Source organism: Scyliorhinus canicula, chromosome 3 (assembly GCF_902713615.1).
Source record: "Scyliorhinus canicula chromosome 3, sScyCan1.1, whole genome shotgun sequence".
Taxonomy (NCBI): Eukaryota; Metazoa; Chordata; class Chondrichthyes; order Carcharhiniformes; family Scyliorhinidae; genus Scyliorhinus; species Scyliorhinus canicula.
The window spans coordinates 136283951-136301904 of record NC_052148.1 but is presented as its reverse complement, the minus strand read 5'-3'; the positions used below and the strand labels follow the sequence as shown (position 1 = coordinate 136301904).

The following is a 17954-nucleotide window of genomic DNA, read 5'->3' as shown; positions in this document are numbered from 1 at the left end:
ATATTGACCTTTATTATAAGGAGATGGAGAATGACAGTGGGTGAGCACAGGGCATTGGAGACACCATACAAAGAGCACTGTGTAAAGCTTTGGCCGTCGTACTTATGGAGGTCTATGCTTGATTGGAGGTAATTCATAGAAGGCAGACTAGGCCGATTCCTGGGATGAAGTGGTTGTCTTATGAGGAAACATTGAGCATGTTAGCCCTATACTCAATGGAGTTTAGAAGATTGAGAGGAAATCTTATTGAAACATAGAACATTCTGAGGCTGCTTGACAGGATGGATGGTGGGAGAATGTTTCCCCTCATGAGGGAATCTAGAACTGGGGGCACAATTTAAAATTAAAGGGTCTCCCCATTTAAGATGGAAATTTTGAGGATGTCTTCTCTCAGAGGGAATTCTTTGGAATTCTTGTCCACAGAAGGCTCGGTCATTGAACATATTCAAGGCTTAGTTACACAGATTACTGATCAACCAGCGAGTTAAAGGTTATGGGAGGCAGGGAACAAAGTAGTTAAGACCACAATACGATGCGCCATGATCTTATTGAACGGTGAAGCAGGACTGACAGGACAAATGGCACACTACTGCTATTTCTTATGATCTTATCAATGGTAAGGATTCAAGTTGCATGGATCTAGGAGACAATATTCAAGAACTATGGTGAGGAAAGGAAATTTGGAGACTGATGAACAGCCAGAGTAGATTCGAATTTTCAGAAAGGCATGCTAATGTTTTGAAGGAGAAGAGGTCAGTCTCTGAGGGGAGGAAACTATTTAGCATATCATATGGGCCAGAAAGGGAAGTTAAATGGCCAGAATTGGCTTCAGCAAGCTGGAGGTACGTGTTATGAAGGAGCTGGTGAAAGGGGGTAGACAAGAGCGAAACCAAAAAAACCCACAATTCAGATCTAGGATGCGGATTGCTTGAGGGATATTTGGCTTAGTGACCAAGAGGAAGGGAGCTGGGGGCAGTGGGGTAAGTGGCATTTCGGTATGGAAGATAATGGCCTTACACCAGGAGGCCGTAAACAGTGAGAACTGTAAGGAAGGTCCTAGAAATGGAAAATCCTGAGGTGCTCAAAGAGTAAGTGCTGGAGCAATAGGTAAAGACGCTAAGATTATATTTGATGGAGGGTCCTGTGGTTTGGGCAAGGCTAATAGTAGAAAGTGTAAGCGGTGGAAACTGTAGCCAGGGGATTTCCATCACTGTTGTTTTAATGTGCACTTAAACTAATCAAGCAGGGGTGTGAGGGGAGTCGGGTTCTTCGTTATCAACGTTTGTTAAAATAAAATTTATCCATTGCAGCACCTACTTCTCACAGAGGAAAGCAACAGCTTCTGTACGCTGTTACAGTTTGGTGTTATGGATCGTCCCTAACATGTATTTGTTTATCATTCTAGTTGTTAGGCAATCGAGGGTGTAGCATTGACCACAGGCTGCTTTTAGACTGGAGCCTGTGGTTTTATGCACCATAACAACTCTACCTCCTACTACGTGCAAAGAATTGGATATCTTAGTGGGCAATTTAATTTTCCATGTCAAAATCTTATTAGTTGACCTATATATTGACTATCTACGTGATTTGCTCCGAGTAGTTTAAGTTGAGCAGTCCTATCCTTTGTAGAGACTATACTTTATAGTCTTCATACACATTGTCACCACCGACCCTCTGCCCAACTGTCCAAAAATATCCTAGCTCGGAATTTACATGAGCGGCGCTGTCGCTGTATTTTTGGGAGATTTTCAGAATCCCTGAAAAAAGTGTCAACAGCCAGTTTTAATCTTTTATGCTGTTTCTCCAAGGTTCCACTATTCTCTGACACAAATTCCAGGTATTAGAACAATGTAAGAAATAGGAGCAGGAGTGGACCACCATTCGCCCCCTTGAGCCTGCTCTGTCATTCAATAAACCCATGCCGATTTGATCTGTTCTAACCTGTGTGTTCTCCATAACCTTTGGCTCCCTTGAAGTTCAAGAATCTATTTAAATGCTGAGTGATCCAGCCTCCACTTCTCTCAAGAGCAGAGAATTCTGAACCTTCCCAATCCTTTGATAGGAGAAAGTCTTCCCGGTTTCTGTCCCAAGTCATGACTCATTATTCTGAAACTGTGCCCCTAATTCTAGATTCCCTCACGAGGGGAAACATCCACTCAGCATTTACTCTATCATGCCCCCTCAGAAATTTAAACATGTTTCAATAAGATCACCACTCATTCTTCTGAATTGCAATGAGTAGAGGCTCAACCTGCTAAAACTTTCCTCATAACGCAACCCCTCCATCCCATGAAGCAGTCTAATGATCTTCTCTGAACTGCCGCCTATGCAAGTATATTAACCAACACCGCCCCCCCTCGTCTTCATATCCAGCTCTGAATGAAACACTTGCCCCACCCATCCCTTCCACAGTCTCGTCTGGTCCCCTATCTTCAGGTGCGTCCCCTGTAAAAAGGCCAAGTCCACCTGCAGACTTCTTAGCTGCGCGAACACAACTGACTGTTTGACCAGCCCATTCAACCACCTCGAGTTCTATGTGGCCAGCCTGATTGGGGGGCTCCCTACCCCCTTTCCCTGCCAATCAGCCATACCCCTTTTTGAGCCAGCTCCCGGCCCACGTCATGCGACCCTCCATGTCCGCCCTCAGATGTCCACCGCCATCAATCTGCTAACAACTAAGCCACACAGTGGGCGGCACGATGGCTCAGTGGTTGGCACTGCTGCCTCACGGCGCCGATGATCCGGGTTCGATCCAGGCCCTGGATCATGGTCCGTGTGGAGTTTGCACTCCTTTGAAGACCAAACTGCACACCATTCTCCAGGTGTGGTCTCGCTTACAGTTGTGGCAAGACTTCCCTACTTTTATACTCCACCCCACCATGCAATGCAAGCCAACATCCTATTTGCCTTCCTAATCACCTGCTGTACTTGTGCACTAACCTTCTGACTCCTGTACAACGGCACGCAGATCCCTCTGTATCACAACATTTTGCAGTCTTCCTCTATTTAAATAATATTCTGCTTTTCTTTTCTGCCGAAGTGAACATTTATCCACGTTATAGTCCACCTGCCAATTCCTTTGCCCTGGCACTTAACGTAAACCTCTTTTCTGACTCATTGTGTCTTCACAACTTGCTTGCCTATTTTTCATTGTGTCATCAGCAAATTTGGTTTAAATACAGTCATATATAGATTGTATCCAGGACTTCCAGTGGCGACCATGGAGTGAGTGGTTGCACATTTGGTGGCTCCCGCGCAAGGTGGTATTTTTCGGTCTTTTGCCCACCCGAAGAGTGAAGTATTTGAGAGCAAGAGGTACAGGAGTGCCTGGGGAAGGTGTTACTCCAGAGTGCGTCTGGTGGATAGATCCACAGACTAGGAGTGGTGCAAGAAGGAAGGAACTGCTGGAGCAGGAGAGTTTTGTGGTGAGCCACAGGAAAAGATAGAGGAGTGCGAGGGGTGCTGCGCTGCTTGGCCAGTGGTCGACAGAGCAGTTGATAAGAGTTCCTCAATAATATGTTTCGGCAAGAGAGGAAAGAGGCTCTGGAAGACCTAGCCAAGGTGGTGGAACCACTAAGATCTGGGATCGAGCGAGTGGAGCTGAGGCTGGAATTCCAGGGCCTGGTGATCCCAAAAGTAGAACAGGCGGTGGGGGAGCACGAGGAACAGTTGGCCTCGTTGGTGGCTGAGGTGGGAGTGATACGGGAGAGCTCGAAGAGGCTGAAGGAGAAGGTGGAGGATTTGGAGAATCGTTCCAGAAGGCAAAACCTCAGGATTGTCAGGATGCCTGAAGGCATCGAAGGTGCGGAGGCCGGGATGTGCGTGGCAAAGATGCTGGAGAAATTGAGGGGGCCTTTGACTGGACCCGGGAGGTTAGCCGGGTGTACAGGGTGCTGATGAGGCCGCAGGCGGGCGAGCCGCTAAGTACGATGGTGGTGCGGTTACACTGCATTCTGGACAAGGAGAAGATCCTTCGATGGGTGAGGCAGACTCCGGAAATGTACCTGGAAAGGAAACGAGCTGCAGGTGTACCAGGACTGGGTGCAGAGCTGGCGAAGAAGAGGGCTTGGTTTAATCAGATAAAGGCTGCCCTCTTTAAAAGAGGGGTGAAGTTTGGAGTATTGTACTCAGCCCACCTATGGGTGACTTTCCAGAAGTGAGAGTATTACATTGGCATGCCAGAGGAGGAAATGGAGTTTGTGAGGAACAATGGACATGGAGGAGCTAGAGGACATTGAACTTTGGAGGAGTTTTCCGTGTTTTTTAAGTTTTTGATGGTTTTTATACGGAGGGACAACAATGGTGAGTTTGCCTTTTGTTACTCTTCAGGGATGTAATGTCGGATGGATTTTGCGGGGGTAGGGGAACTGGGGGAGGTTGGAGGCCTTGAGCAGGGGCCACCATGGTAGTTGGGCGGACTAGTTAACAGGAGTGAGGTAAGGGGTTGCCAGGAGGCAGGCATACGGGGGGGGGGGGGGGGGGGGGGCGTTTTTTTGGTTGTGGGAGGATTGCTGACAAGGGTGTGGTTGTTGTGGCGCAGTTATTGTTTTTATTCATTTTAAAATTTAAAGTGCCCAATTCTGTTTTTCTTTCCAATTAAGTGGCATTTTAGTGTGGCCAATCCACCTATCCTGCACTTCTTTGGGTTTAGGGGGTTAGACCCATGCAGAATGTGCAAACTCCACACGGACCATGATCCAGGGCCTGGATCGAACCCGGATCATCGGCGCCGTGAGGCAGCAGTGCCAACCACTGAGCCATCGTGCCGCCCACTGTGTGGCTTAGTTGTTAGCAGATTGATGGCGGTGGACATCTGAGGGCGGACATGGAGGGTCGCATGACGTGGGCCGGGAGCTGGCTCAAAAAGGGGTATGGCTGATTGGCAGGGAAAGGGGGTAGGGAGCCCCCCAATCAGGCTGGCCACATAGAACTCGAGGTGGTTGAATGGGCTGGTCAAACAGTCAGTTGTGTTCGCGCAGCTAAGAAGTCTGCAGGTGGACTTGGCCTTTTTACAGGGGACGCACCTGAAGATAGGGGACCAGACGAGACTGTGGAAGGGATGGGTGGGGCAAGTGTTTCATTCAGAGCTGGATATGAAGACGAGGGGGGGCGGTGTTGGTTAATAAGCATTCGAGCTGGGAAGCATTGTGGCCAAACTGGGGAGAGGGGGATGGGGAGAGAGATATGTGATGGTTAATGAAAAGTTGGAGGGAGTGCTGGTAAACATCGAGGGCGGGATTCTCTCAGCCCGGGGCCGGGCCGGAGAATCTCCGTGACCGGACCACACCGACACCGGCACGCTGCGGAGAATCGGCGCCATTGACGCCACCGTGTTGGCGCGGCGCCGATCGCGGGCCACTCAGCGCGGTTGGTCCGCCGATTCTCGGCCCAGCCAGGGTGTGCCGAGCGGCTACAGTTAAAATGCTGAGTCCCGCCGCGCCGTCCACACCTGCTCGCAGCCGGCGGGATCTCTGCTTGCAAGGGTCAGGTGGCGGCCTGTGTGGGCCCAGAATTACCCCTGGCAGAGGCCCGTTCACGCCGTCGTAAAACGCAACGACCTTTACAACGGTGTGGACACTCTGCCGCTGGATGGGAGAATCCCGCCCCGAGTTTTATTTATAAATTTCAAGTGCCCAATTCTTCTTGTTTCCAATCAAGGGGTAATTTAGCGTGGCCAATCCATCTACCATGCACATCTTTGGGTTATGGAGGTGGGTGAGACCCACACAGACATAGAGAGGATAAATGTCTATGCCCCAAATTGGGATGATGTAGATTTATAAGGTGGGTATTAGGGAAGATTCCTGACTTGGACTTGGACTCGCATCGGTTGATTATGGGATGGGTAGGGGATTTTAATGCGGTTATAGAACCGAGCTCGGACCGGTCGAGTCCCAAGCCATCGAGGGTGTCGACAGTGGCAAAGGAGCTGAGGGGGTTTGTGGAGCAATGTCACCCCACGCACACATGGACACTACCGCACACACCCCAAGTGAGGACACCCCACTATGTCGTCCCTGGAGGTCTCCTCTCTTCAGCCTTCCCCCTCCCCCACATCCACTTACAGTACCTCATATCTGCCATGCCCCCCCCCCCCCCCCCCCAACACCAGCCTTCAAACCCGTGGAGGTTTGGGAGGGTGAAAGAGTTGTCATACTTCTCCCATGTACACTCGGTGTACTTCTGGATTGATTTTTTTTGTGCTGGACAAGACATTGCTGGCCGGAGTGGTCGAATCGGAGTATTTGCCAATTGTGATCATGCACCACACTGGATGGATCTGTGCATTGCCTGGCCCAGGGAGGGGGCTTGTATCTACAGTGAAGGCGGTGGGGCAGTTACGGAGGGCCAGTATATGAGTAAGGGGAGAAGGCAAGCAAGATGTTGGCCTGTCAGTTCAGAAAGCAAGAGGCAGCACGGGAGGTTGGCAGAGGTAGGGATGATACGGTTAACGTGGTGATGGAGCCAGAGGGGGTGAATGCGGTGATTTGAGGGTTTCATAGAAAGCAATATAAGTCCAGAGGTGGTGATATCCAGGGTGCCGGAAGACCCAGTGGTCCAGGGAGTGAGAGAGGCTGATGTTTTGGCCATTGCTTCCCTAATAGCCTGGAGCCAGATTTTGTTTGGGTGGCGGGACTCGGAGCCGCCGAAAGCGGGGGTGTGGGTGAGTGACCTGGTGGAATTCCTGAGGTTGGAGAAGGGCAAGTTTGTCTTGAGGGGCCGGTCGATGCGTTTACTCTGAGATGGAAGCTGTTTTTTGATTTATGTACAGATGTTTGAGAGTCAGTGGGGGAGGAGTTAAAATGGGGAAGGCGGGATGTGAGAATGGGGTGGTATTAGGGGAGCGGGGGGGAGTGGGCGCTGGTTGTTTATAAGGTTGCTTGGTTGTTCCTCTACTTTTGTTTGTTTATATGAAAATGTCTTGACTAAAATATTTTTAAAATATATAGATTGTGCCCAAACCAAATTCTGATCCAGATAGCCTGCAACTGGACACAAATCCATAAGTGGAACCTATTGAGTCCAGTGGAAGAGGTAAAGAGAGACCTGCGGAGGTGGAACTCCCTCCTGTTCTCCCTGGTGGGAAGATTGCAGACAATTACAATAAATGTGCTGCCGCGATTCCTCTTCCCATTTAGATCCCGCCCGATCTTCATCCCAAAGGACTTTTTCACCAACGTAGATAAATTAATTTTGGCATTTGTGTGGGCAGGAGAAAAACCCCGGATCCGTAAAAGCATCCTACAAAGAAGGAGGAATACCGGGGCTTGCCTCTTCCAAACCTCCTATTCTACCACTGAGTGGCAAATGCAGACAGGATTCGGGAATGGCTGAGAGAGCTGGAGGCAGAATGGGAGCAAATGGAGGAGACCTATATGGGGACATCATCCGGGCACTGGCAAGGGCCCCACTCCATTTTCCCCAGTCAAACACGTGAGAAATCTGGTGGTGGTGGTCAGGCTAAGGACCTGGAACCAGCTTAAGCACCATTTCAGTCTGAGTGCAATGTCCACTTGCCCGGCAACAATAGACGTCTTGTTCAGAAGGTGGAGACTGGAAGGGCTATTGACAGTAGGGGACCTGTACGTAGACGGTAGAGTGGCGACCCTGGGTGAACTAACAGAAAAACTCCAGCACCCGAAGGGAATAAGTTCCGACACTTACAACTAAGGAACTTCCTCCACAAGGAGACGGCAAAGTTCCCCCAGCTACCCGGACACATCCTACTGGCCAGACTGCTAGCACGGTAACTGCGCCGACATGTATGGACGAATGTTAGAAGAGGTAAGAGGCCTGCTGGATGAGACATGGATAAGGTGCGAGGTAGAGCTAGGCATAGAGATCGAGGGAGGACTCTGGATCGAAGCACTGCATAGGATGATTTCCACCTCCTCATGCTGAGTAATGCAGCTAAAGGTAGTGCACAGGGCGTCCTTGACCAGGGGCGTAACTCCCCAAAAAATTTCCAAGTTAACTTGTGGCATTTTTTTCAGGGAGTTTCCCACCGGCTATGCCAGCTGGTTCCCCACCTCTATTCAACGACAAGTCACTTTTTTTGAGCCCTGGGAAGTTTCTCACCGGTTTAGCACACACTTTGAATGAATTTAGCACTGGGGAGCTGAACTTCAAGATTGGACGGCCATTTTGAAAGGGTGCCCCAATCTCTAAGTGAACTTGTGGGTTCACCCACACCCATGGGCAATGTCACCCCCTACACACCCCACTATGGGGTCCCTGGAAGTTCCCTCTCTTCAGGCTCCCCCTCCACACCCACTTACAGTGCCCCGTACCTGCCATGCACCCCCCATCCTTCAAACCCCTCACCTCCACCCTATTTTCATGGGCATGGTTCCCCTCGGGCCTGGACCCTTGACAGTGCCACCCTGGCGCATTTGATCCTTTGCACTGGAACCCAGGTGGTGTCCTGCCAGCTTGGCAGTGCCATCCGGGCATCTTGGCATTGCCAGGGTGGCAGTGCCAAGGTGCCCACATTCCAGGGGAGGGCAGGGAGCCCTCCTGTACTATCCCTGACCACCTGTGCAATGACCCGGGAATCCCCTGGGTGACGTCCCGCTTGATGCATGTTTGTGTGGACCATTGCTGAACGTCGCTCTGCTGTGGCCTCGCTGGGGAGGCCAGTGGATCCCGCGATGCCGGCATAGAACCATAGAAATTACACTGCAGAAGGAGGCCATTCAGCCCATTGAGTCTGCACCAACCCTCGAAAAGAGCACCCTACTTAAGCCCACGCCTCCATCTTATCCCGTAACCCAGTAACCCCCACCTAATTTCTTTTGGATACTAAGGGCAATTTTAGGGTGACCAATCCACCTAAACTGCACATATCGGGTAAGTTCACCGGAGACTTTTAAACCCGGCTTTGGCACGCACCGTTTTGTCCCGCCCTTTGTGTGCGGGATCCTGATTCGGGTGCCTCGCAGGACTTGGGTGGATCCTGCGAGGCGTGAAGACTGCCAGCGAGCCACAAGAGGGCTCTCCCGGCATTCACCGGTCGCACTACGCTTGAGTGAGAGCCCAATGCGGCCGGTGTTTCGCCCCCCAGAACACACATCAGCGGGTTCTTTCCGGAGGTGGAGGGCAAATGTGAACAGTGCCAGTGAGGCCCCACCAACAACAGCCACCTGTCCTGCCCCAAACTTCTTGGGTGCTGGACTGATTTTTTCGAAGCCATGTCCATGGTTGTGGCAATGAGTGTGGAGCTATGCCTGCTGGTGGCAGTTTTCAGGGTGTTGGAACAACCCAAACACTTCACAAGGAGTGGGGCAGATGCCCCAGCCTTTGCCTCTCTGATCGCCCGCCGGAGACCCCTGCTCGACTGGAAATTAGCAGGGCCAACCGAGGCCGCTGATGATGTCCGACCTGGCGGAATTTATCAAACTGGAGAAGATAGAATTTGCCATCAGGGGATCGGAAGAAGCTTTCCACAATTCATGGAGGCAATTCAACAAGTTGGCTGCTTTACACCTCCAGAATATCGCCTTGATCACCTGTCCGTCTGATTTCCCCAGTGGTATAATCTTTACCTTTCCTTTCTCCCTGTTGATATAACAATCAGCTGCCATAACCTTAATCATCCACCCATCAGTTACGTCATTGCAGACCTTCACTGAATCTTTTTCTTCGGCAAAGCATATTTTGGAAAGGTCTTCTTGAAATGCTTTGTCCTGTTCACTCTGTGTAACCTCCTCTAGCCTTGCATTGTCTTTGCATTCCTTGATCCATTAATTCTGGCCTCCTTTGGACATCCTTCCCTTTGTTCTACTGTCTCGAGCGCCATCCCTTAAGCTCTCCATTTTCTCTCCACTTTCTCTCCGAGAGGAATGTAATGGAAATTCACTGGAGGTGAGTGTGGGTTTCCCCATTTCTTCCGGGCATTGGGATCCTAAGACAACCCCTCGAACAAGGATTTTGCAATCCTGCCTGCTCCGGGTTCCAAGCCTAATGAAATTTGGTCTCTACAAGTACTGTCTGATCACCCGAGCCAGTGCTGCCATGGACAAGTACATTTACAACAGCTAGATTGGTAACAGGGCTAGTTTAAAATATGGGACTTTGATAAATGCACTTTATTATTAATAAAATATTGGGCGCGATTCTTGCCCCGCGCCGGACCGGAGAATCGCCGCAACCTCGCCACACCGCCCCGACGCCGGTGCGCGATTCTCCGAGGTGTGGAGAATCGGCGCCATTTGAGCCGGCGCGTTTGGCGCACCGCCAGTCGCGGGCCGCTGTATGAGGCTGGGCCGCCGATTCCCCAGCCCGGATAAGCCGGGCCACCGCACGGAAAAATAAGAGTCCCGCCGGCGCCGTCCACACCTGGTCGTTGGCGACGGGAACTGTGCGCGAAGGGACAGGGGGGGGCAGCCTGTGTGGTGGGGGGGGGGGGGGGGGGGGGGGGGGGGCTCCGATGGGGTCTGGCCCGCGATCGGGGCCCACCAATCGGCGGGCCGATCTCTTCCTTCCCCCCCCCCCCCCCCCCCCCCCCCCGTCACGGCCTACTTTGTTGCGCGTCCAGCCCCAGAACCTCGGCGCCATGTTGCACGGGGCCAGCTCATTCCGCAAAGCCTCCACGCATGCGCGGGTTGGCACCGCCCCCAGTGTGCACCAGGAAGTGAGGCTGGAGTGACGTGAACCGCTCCAGCGCCGTGCTGGGCCTGTTTTGCACTGTAGTGAAACACGCCGGTGTTCACAACAGCGCGGCACTCTGTCCCACGATCGGAGAATCGCACCTATTGTTCCTGGAGTGAAGTTCTCTCAAAGATTTTCCAAAGTTGTAAACCGATGCTTTTGCACAGAGACTGACCACAAGTAAATGTTTTTAAGTACACTTGTTTTTTGGAGAGGAGAGAAAAATGTTAACTGTTAAATCTGGGTTTATCTCATGAGGTTGCTGCTTTAAAAGAGCCCTTTTATATAAGTCGTTTTCATGACACTTTGTGCATTTGATATTTCGTGGTTAAGGTGGAGTTCGCACCAGTATAAATAACAACTTATTCCGAATATGCTCGCACTCTTTTTCAGACTCATTTGTAACATTTGCTCTTTTAAATATTGGATCTCTCCACACAATTTTGATTGATACTCTATCTCTACCTATCCCAAATATTCATGCATGTTACTTGTTAATAGCACAAAGATTGCTTAACTTCCAAGGACATCTTTAGAATGCAAGTCGTGGTGAGTTTAGGGTCTTTTCCAAGTTAGTACCCACCATTTGATGCAATTTTTATTAAAAGCTGCTGGTGAGATGTATTTGAACAGAGTGGGTGCAACCTTGACTATAAATGTGTTATATTGTAATGAGTTTGTTGGTATACTGGTTAAGAAATTAGGTTTAGTGAAACCTACAACATTTTCAGTTTGAATCATCATTACTTCCCCACTTTTTTCCTTCATTGCCTTGAAGGTCTTAATTCACGCTGGATATTTTTGCCATTGCTGTATCTCCTCAAATGGAGGTTCATGAATGTCTCAAGTAGGTTGGGTATCCAATGCAGAGGACATAACCGCCGGAAATAAACCTTTCTCACCCATTAACACATTCGCTTTTAAAGATCTGGCTCAAATGTTTTGATTGTAACCCCTAGTCCTCGGCTTTCCACTGCTGCCCGTACTCACAATGTTTCTCCCTATCGACACTACCTGTTCCCTTTATATCCAGAAAACTTAGATCAGACCACCACTTAATCTTCTTAAAATTATTTTGTAAGTTCCAAGTCAGGATGTTGTAAGACTTGGAGAGAGCTTGCATCACAGACTGCCCTTGTCCGTCTTAGTGATAGTGGCCGCAGGTTCAAAGGTGTTGTCAAAGGAACCTTCATTAATTGCTGCAGTGCAACTTGTCCACACTGCTGCCATTGTGTGTTGGTGGTGGAGAGGGTGAATGTTTAAGGTGGTGAAAGAGGTGCCAATCAAGCGGCTGCTTTGTCCTGGATGGTGTTGACCTTGTTGACCTTGTGTGTTGTTGGAGCTGCACTCATCGAGGCAAGTGGAAAGTATTCCATCAAACCCCTGACTTGAGCCTTGCAATGGTGAACAGGCTTTGGGGTGTCAGGTGGTGAGTTACTCGCTGCAGAATTCCCAGACTTTGACTTGCTCTTGTAGCCAGAGTATTTTTATGGCTAGTCCAATTCAGCGTCTGGTGAATGGTAACACCCCCCCCCCCCCCCCCCCCCCCCCCCCCCCCGCCCCCCCAAGATGTTGATATTGAAGGATTCAGTGATGATAGTGCTATTGAATATCAAGGGAAGATGATTGGATTTTCTGTTGTTGGAGATGGTCATTATGTGGCATAGCACGTACCTTGTAAAATTCCATAAGAATTTTACATGGTTCAATTAGATCATCTTTGATTCTTCCTAATTCAAGGGAATATATTTGACACCATCTCTCATAAGACAATCCTTTCATTCCAAGAATCAGTATGGTGAATCCTTTTGGGCAAGTACAGTTCATGTGCCTTTGTATAAATAGCATCGTCCAGTCAGGCACTGACTAGAGAAGACCCAGTATGGAGAGACTGGAGCTGTACATAATAGTTAACGTGTTAAATAAATACGTTTTGTTTCTCTCTACAACACAGTGTGGACTCCTTTTGTTGTCCCTTAAAAAAGTATTAATCAAGCAAACTGCTTTACCCCAGATGGTGCTGAACTTCTTGAGTGTTGCTGGAGCTTTATCCATCCATCTAAGTGGAGAGTATTGTATTACACATGTGTTTATCAGTGGCGGAGGTGGCCTTGTCAGCGGGATTTATGGACCCCACTGTTGTCAACGGGATTTCCCAGTAACAGCATTCCTCATCGCCTGGAAACCCGTGCTCCGGTGTGGGACCTGATTTCCCTGCTGGTGTGAACAACCGGTAAATCCCGCCCATAATTACTGTTGTAGTGTAGGAAATACAGCAGCCAATCTGCTACCAGTTGGCTCACAAACCACAATGTGATAATAACCAGGTTAACTGTTTTGATAGTGTTGGCTGAGGGAGAGATATTTGTCAGGAGATCAGAGATAATTTCCTAATCTTCTTCAAAATGATGTCCACCTGAGAGAGCTGACGGAACCTTGGTTTAACGTCGCATCCAAAAATATCATTAACATGCAGCATGGAGGAGAGACAGGAAATTAATGGTCAACAGTAACAAAGGTAACAAAGATGTTGCCGAAGAATGAGGAGCTACTATCACTGTCGTGCAGAAAGTGGATGATTTAGAACCAAGTATGTGGGTTGGTTAGAAACCAGATTGAAAAGACTTGTAAAGACAGTTGTGAGAGAGCATAGTCACACAGGTAGGCCAACATTTCAACAATGATTACGTTTCAAAAGTAATTAATTTACTTTAAAGTGACTTGAGATGTGTTGAGGTTGTGAAAAGCCCAATATAAATGTGAGTCTTTCTTTTTAATTGAGATAATGCCAGGTGATGCAAAGGTGAATCTAGTACAATAGTCTTGCAACAAAAGCTATGCCCCTTCCTGTTACTGTATCTTGGGTGATGTCTCGTTTTTAGAATTTCTCCATTAACTTGGGTTCATAAGGATCATATTCTTTAGTCTCCTTTGTTTCTCTTTCATTCCAATGGCCTCTTGCTCTCACTAATCTAACACCACCCACTCTTTGCTCATAATTACAAATTACATTTGGTAAATTGTTTGGATTGTACACATTTATTGTTCACACCCTTCAGTCCTCTTGTAATGCAATAGCTGAATCACTACATCTTGATGGAATGTGAGAAAATCTTGTTTCTTTTCGTTATTGAAGGTCATGATAAAACCGAGTCTATTACTTTCCTCTACCATATAGATGATTTGTATGTTGAGAATGAACAAAGGGTGTTTAATTACCTTTGGTGTTATCTTCCTCTTTTTGAATTATTTAAAGAAATTCCTTGTTCCTACTTCTCGCTCTTTGCCTCTCATGTGGAGTGCCAGGAGCTTTCTTGTTTAATCTTTCGGATATACTGTATAATTATCTTTGTTGACCATATTCCCCTATGTTGCCAACTTCATCAAAGAACTAAAATGTGAATCTAGAATGAAAGTTTGTTTACTGTATGAGCTAAATAACTAAGAGGCCTTTAGCTTGGGTGGAGAGCAACAATGAACTGACCAACCAGTTTGTTTTGCACAATATGCTTTTAAGTTGTATGCATTCTCCGAACTTTGTTTGTTTAAAGGCTGATTCTATTATCATAGGTTATTATAATTATTGGCTTCACAATTCATCAACATTAGGATAAGGGGCCGCTGCTGACACTTAATTCATATTCTGCTGTGTGGGTTAAGGGGGCCAAAATATAAATGTTTCATTTGGCTAGTGGTACTGTTGTATGCAAAACCAATCCAGCAATATATCTGCTGAAATGCAAAATGAGACATGGATTACCAATAACTGGAGCTCCAAAACTGTGCACAGATTGGAACTTTCAACATCATGTGTCAGCATACGCGGGTTACACTGATTTGCTGAACGGCCTTGGCACATAAACATAGGCCTCAAGAGAAAGAGTGAGTTAATCCAACAGGAAAACACATGACCAATGAAAAGGCCTGTGCTGAACAAATAGATGAAAGTCAGGCCTCTTAGTTTGGATAGTGTTGTAATGGATTCTATTTTCAGCAGGGTTATAAGGGGTATTTGGTCAGGGCTGTAATGCGTATTATTTAGGCAGAACTGTTATGGGTATTATTTGGTTAGGTCTGTAATGGGTTATATTTGGCAGGGTTGTAATGGGTGTTATTTAAGCAGGGCAATAATGGGTATTTTTTTAGGCAGGACTGTAATGGATATTTGGTGAGGGCTATAATGGGTATTATTTGGGCAGGGCTGTAATAGGTATTGTATGGACAGGGCTGTAATGGAGATTATTTGGGCAGGGCTGTAATAGATATTTGGGCAGGGCGTAATGGATATTATTTGAACAGGGCTATAATAAATATTATTTGGGCGGGGCTGTAATGGATATTGTTTGGGCGGGATTGTGATGGATATTATTTGGGCAGGGCTGTAATGGGTACTGTCTGGGCAGGGCTGTAATGGGTACTGTCCGGGCAGGGCTGTAATGGATATTGTCTGAGCAGGGCTGTAATGGATATTTTCTGCATGTGGCTGAAATGGATACAGTCTAGGTGGGGCTGTAATGGGTATAATTTTGGAGGGGCTGTAATGGATAAAATATGGGTGGGACTGTAATGGGTATTGTCTGTACACCGCTTGAATGGGTATTGTCTGGGCGGGGCTGGAATGGGTATTGTCTGGGCTAGGTTGTAATGGATCTATTTTGAACAGAGCTACATTGGATCTGTTTGGGGTTGGGCAGTACAGGGTATTATTTTGAGCAGGACAGTAATGGATTTTTGTTGGGTAGTGGTGGGAACACCAATTGCTAATGTGTTTTGAGGGGGGAAATGGTCCTTTCTTAATGCCGTTAACCATAGAAAGAGCTATAATTGTTAAATAAGCCTTCCTAATGTTTTGCGACGTTTAACCCTAGGTTTTGAATGTAAAGATGTGAGAATTTGTACCAAATTGTGCATTCTGCCTTGTTTGCTGTGGTTCAATTTGTGTATGCTAAACATTTAGCATAAATAATGTAATCAAATTATGAAATACTCCATTAATATAACACTGAATACAGTTTAGGGAGAGAGCGGAGTAATCCAAAGGTGCAGGCTGATGCTCTGGGGACATGCGTTCAAATCCCACCATGGCAGCTGGTGCAGTTTGAATTTAGTCAATAACAACTCTGGAATTGAAAGCTAATCTCAGTAACAGTGTCATGAAGCTATCATCAAATAACCTTTATGGAAGAAAATCTGCTGTCCTTACCTGGTCTGGCCTACATGTGACACCAGATCCACAGCAATGCGGTTGCTCTTAACTGCCCTCTGAAATGGCCCCAGCAAGCCATCGTTCAAGGGCATTTTGGGATGGGCAACAAATGCTGGCCTTGCCAGCAATACCCACATCGCATAAAATATCAGAAAAAGCAGCAGTGCAATTTTTGTTCAATCTATTTAATTGGTTATTTATTTCCGCGAAGTCATGTTAAATATTTTTTCATTCGTTTTGTTTTTTGACAGAAGGAATCCGTGAAAGGTTAATGGAAAGTCCGCCTTCCCTTTACATATTAAACTGTCTTGTTTTACAGGTCGTACATTTCCAACACACCCCTATTTTACTACTCCGTTGGGTGCTGGCCAACTCTCTCTCTATAATCTCTTGAAAGCCTACTCTCTGCTGGATCAGGAGGTGGGCTATTGCCAGGGTCTTAGCTTTGTCGCAGGAATCCTGCTGCTACATATGAGCGAAGAAGATGCTTTTCATATGCTGAAGTTTCTCATGTATGATGTGGGCTTGAGGAAGCAATATCGACCAGACATGATTATTCTCCAGGTATGGCTGTTACATTGTATTCATTCTTCAACCCTGGTCTGCATTCATATTTTAACCAATGACAGACTGAAAGTTGCTCTCTCTTATGGATGACTGCATGACTGTTGATTTTAATTTCAATAAATTGGTTTTACGCGCTAGCATTTAGTCAGATCATCCAATTCTCACAATTGGGAAATATAACGCCCAGCAGTTACAGAGAATGACAACTGTAACTTTGGTAAGGAATGTATTTTTTTATTCTTTCATGCTATGTGGCCAGCATTTATTGCCCATCCCTAATTGCCCTTGAGGAGGTAGTGGTGAGTTTCTTATTGGGCCCCTGCAGTCCATGTAGTGTAGCTACACTCGCAATGTTGTTAGGAAGGGCGTTCCAGGACTTTGATCCAGGGACAGTGAACTGACAGTGTTATATTTCTAAGGCAGGATGGTGTGAGACTTGAAGGGAAACTTGCAAGTGGTGGTGTCCCCATGCATCTGCTGTTCTTCTCCTTTTTGGTGGCAGAGGTCATGGCTTTGGAAGGTTCTGTCAAAGGTGCCACAAGGATGGAAGAAGTGAATATTAAAGATGGTGGATTGGGTGCTAATCAAATGAGCTGCTTTGACCTGAATGGTGTCGAGCTATATGTGTAATGTTATGACTGCACTCATCCAGGCATGTGAAGAATATGACTTGAGCCTTGTAGATTGTGGATATACTTTGGGTGTCAGGATTGGTCTTTATCAGGATACCAACATGCTTGCTATCAGTCTGGCTCACACCTTAGCCGCTCGCCTTTCCCAAATGATCTAACTAGTGCTGGTCCTCTCCACACGTTGTCCCAGTTATAGAATTAAAAGACTATGCCCTGCAATCTCACCACGAGGGATCCATCTGCTTACCAGCTCTTTATTTGAGCACCATCTCTGAATTGAGTCTTCATAGATTCCAGCAAAGCCTTTGGCAAGGCCCCACATGAGAGACTTAGAAAGAAGACAAATGCAGATAGGATACATGATAATTTGATGAGGTGGATTCAAAAGTGGAGGAGACAGGATTATGACAGATGGCTGCTTTCGTGACTCGAAGCCAGTGTCCAGTGGCGTAGCACAGGAATCTGTGCTGGGTGCCCAATTTTTTGTCATTTATATAAACAACATAGATGACTATGTGGGGGGTAGGATCAGTAGGTTTGCGGATGCCAGGTGGTTAACAGTGAGGTTGCGTATCTTGGGATGGTCAAGTGGGCAGATAAGTGGCAGATGGAATTTAATCCTGAAAAGTGTGAGGTGATACACTTTGGAAGGAGTAATTTGAAAAGGAAGTATTCGATGAGCTCCACACTGGGAAATTGTGAGGAACAACGGGACATTGGCGTATTTGTCCACAGGTCGCTGAAGGCAGAAGGACAGGTTATAGGTGAAAAAGGCATATGGGACACGTGCCTTTATCAATCAAGGCATAGATATAAAAGCAGGGAGGTCATGGTGGAGTTGTATAGAACTTAGGTGAGGCCACAGCTGGAGTACTGCGTGCAGTTTTGGTCGCTACATT

General features: G+C 47.4%; 1 protein-coding gene across 6 annotated transcripts in view; it reads left to right on the top strand.

Annotated features, from left to right (window-relative positions):
• Positions 1–17954, top strand: part of tbc1d1 (TBC1 (tre-2/USP6, BUB2, cdc16) domain family, member 1) — a 352836-nt gene that overhangs the window by 313806 nt on the left and 21076 nt on the right. For all 6 annotated transcript variants that reach the window (XM_038791424.1, XM_038791423.1, XM_038791429.1 and 3 more), the window contains one exon: positions 16176–16420. In XM_038791424.1, the coding sequence (XP_038647352.1) occupies positions 16176–16420 (245 nt within the window). The remainder of the gene's footprint in view (positions 1–16175; positions 16421–17954) is intronic.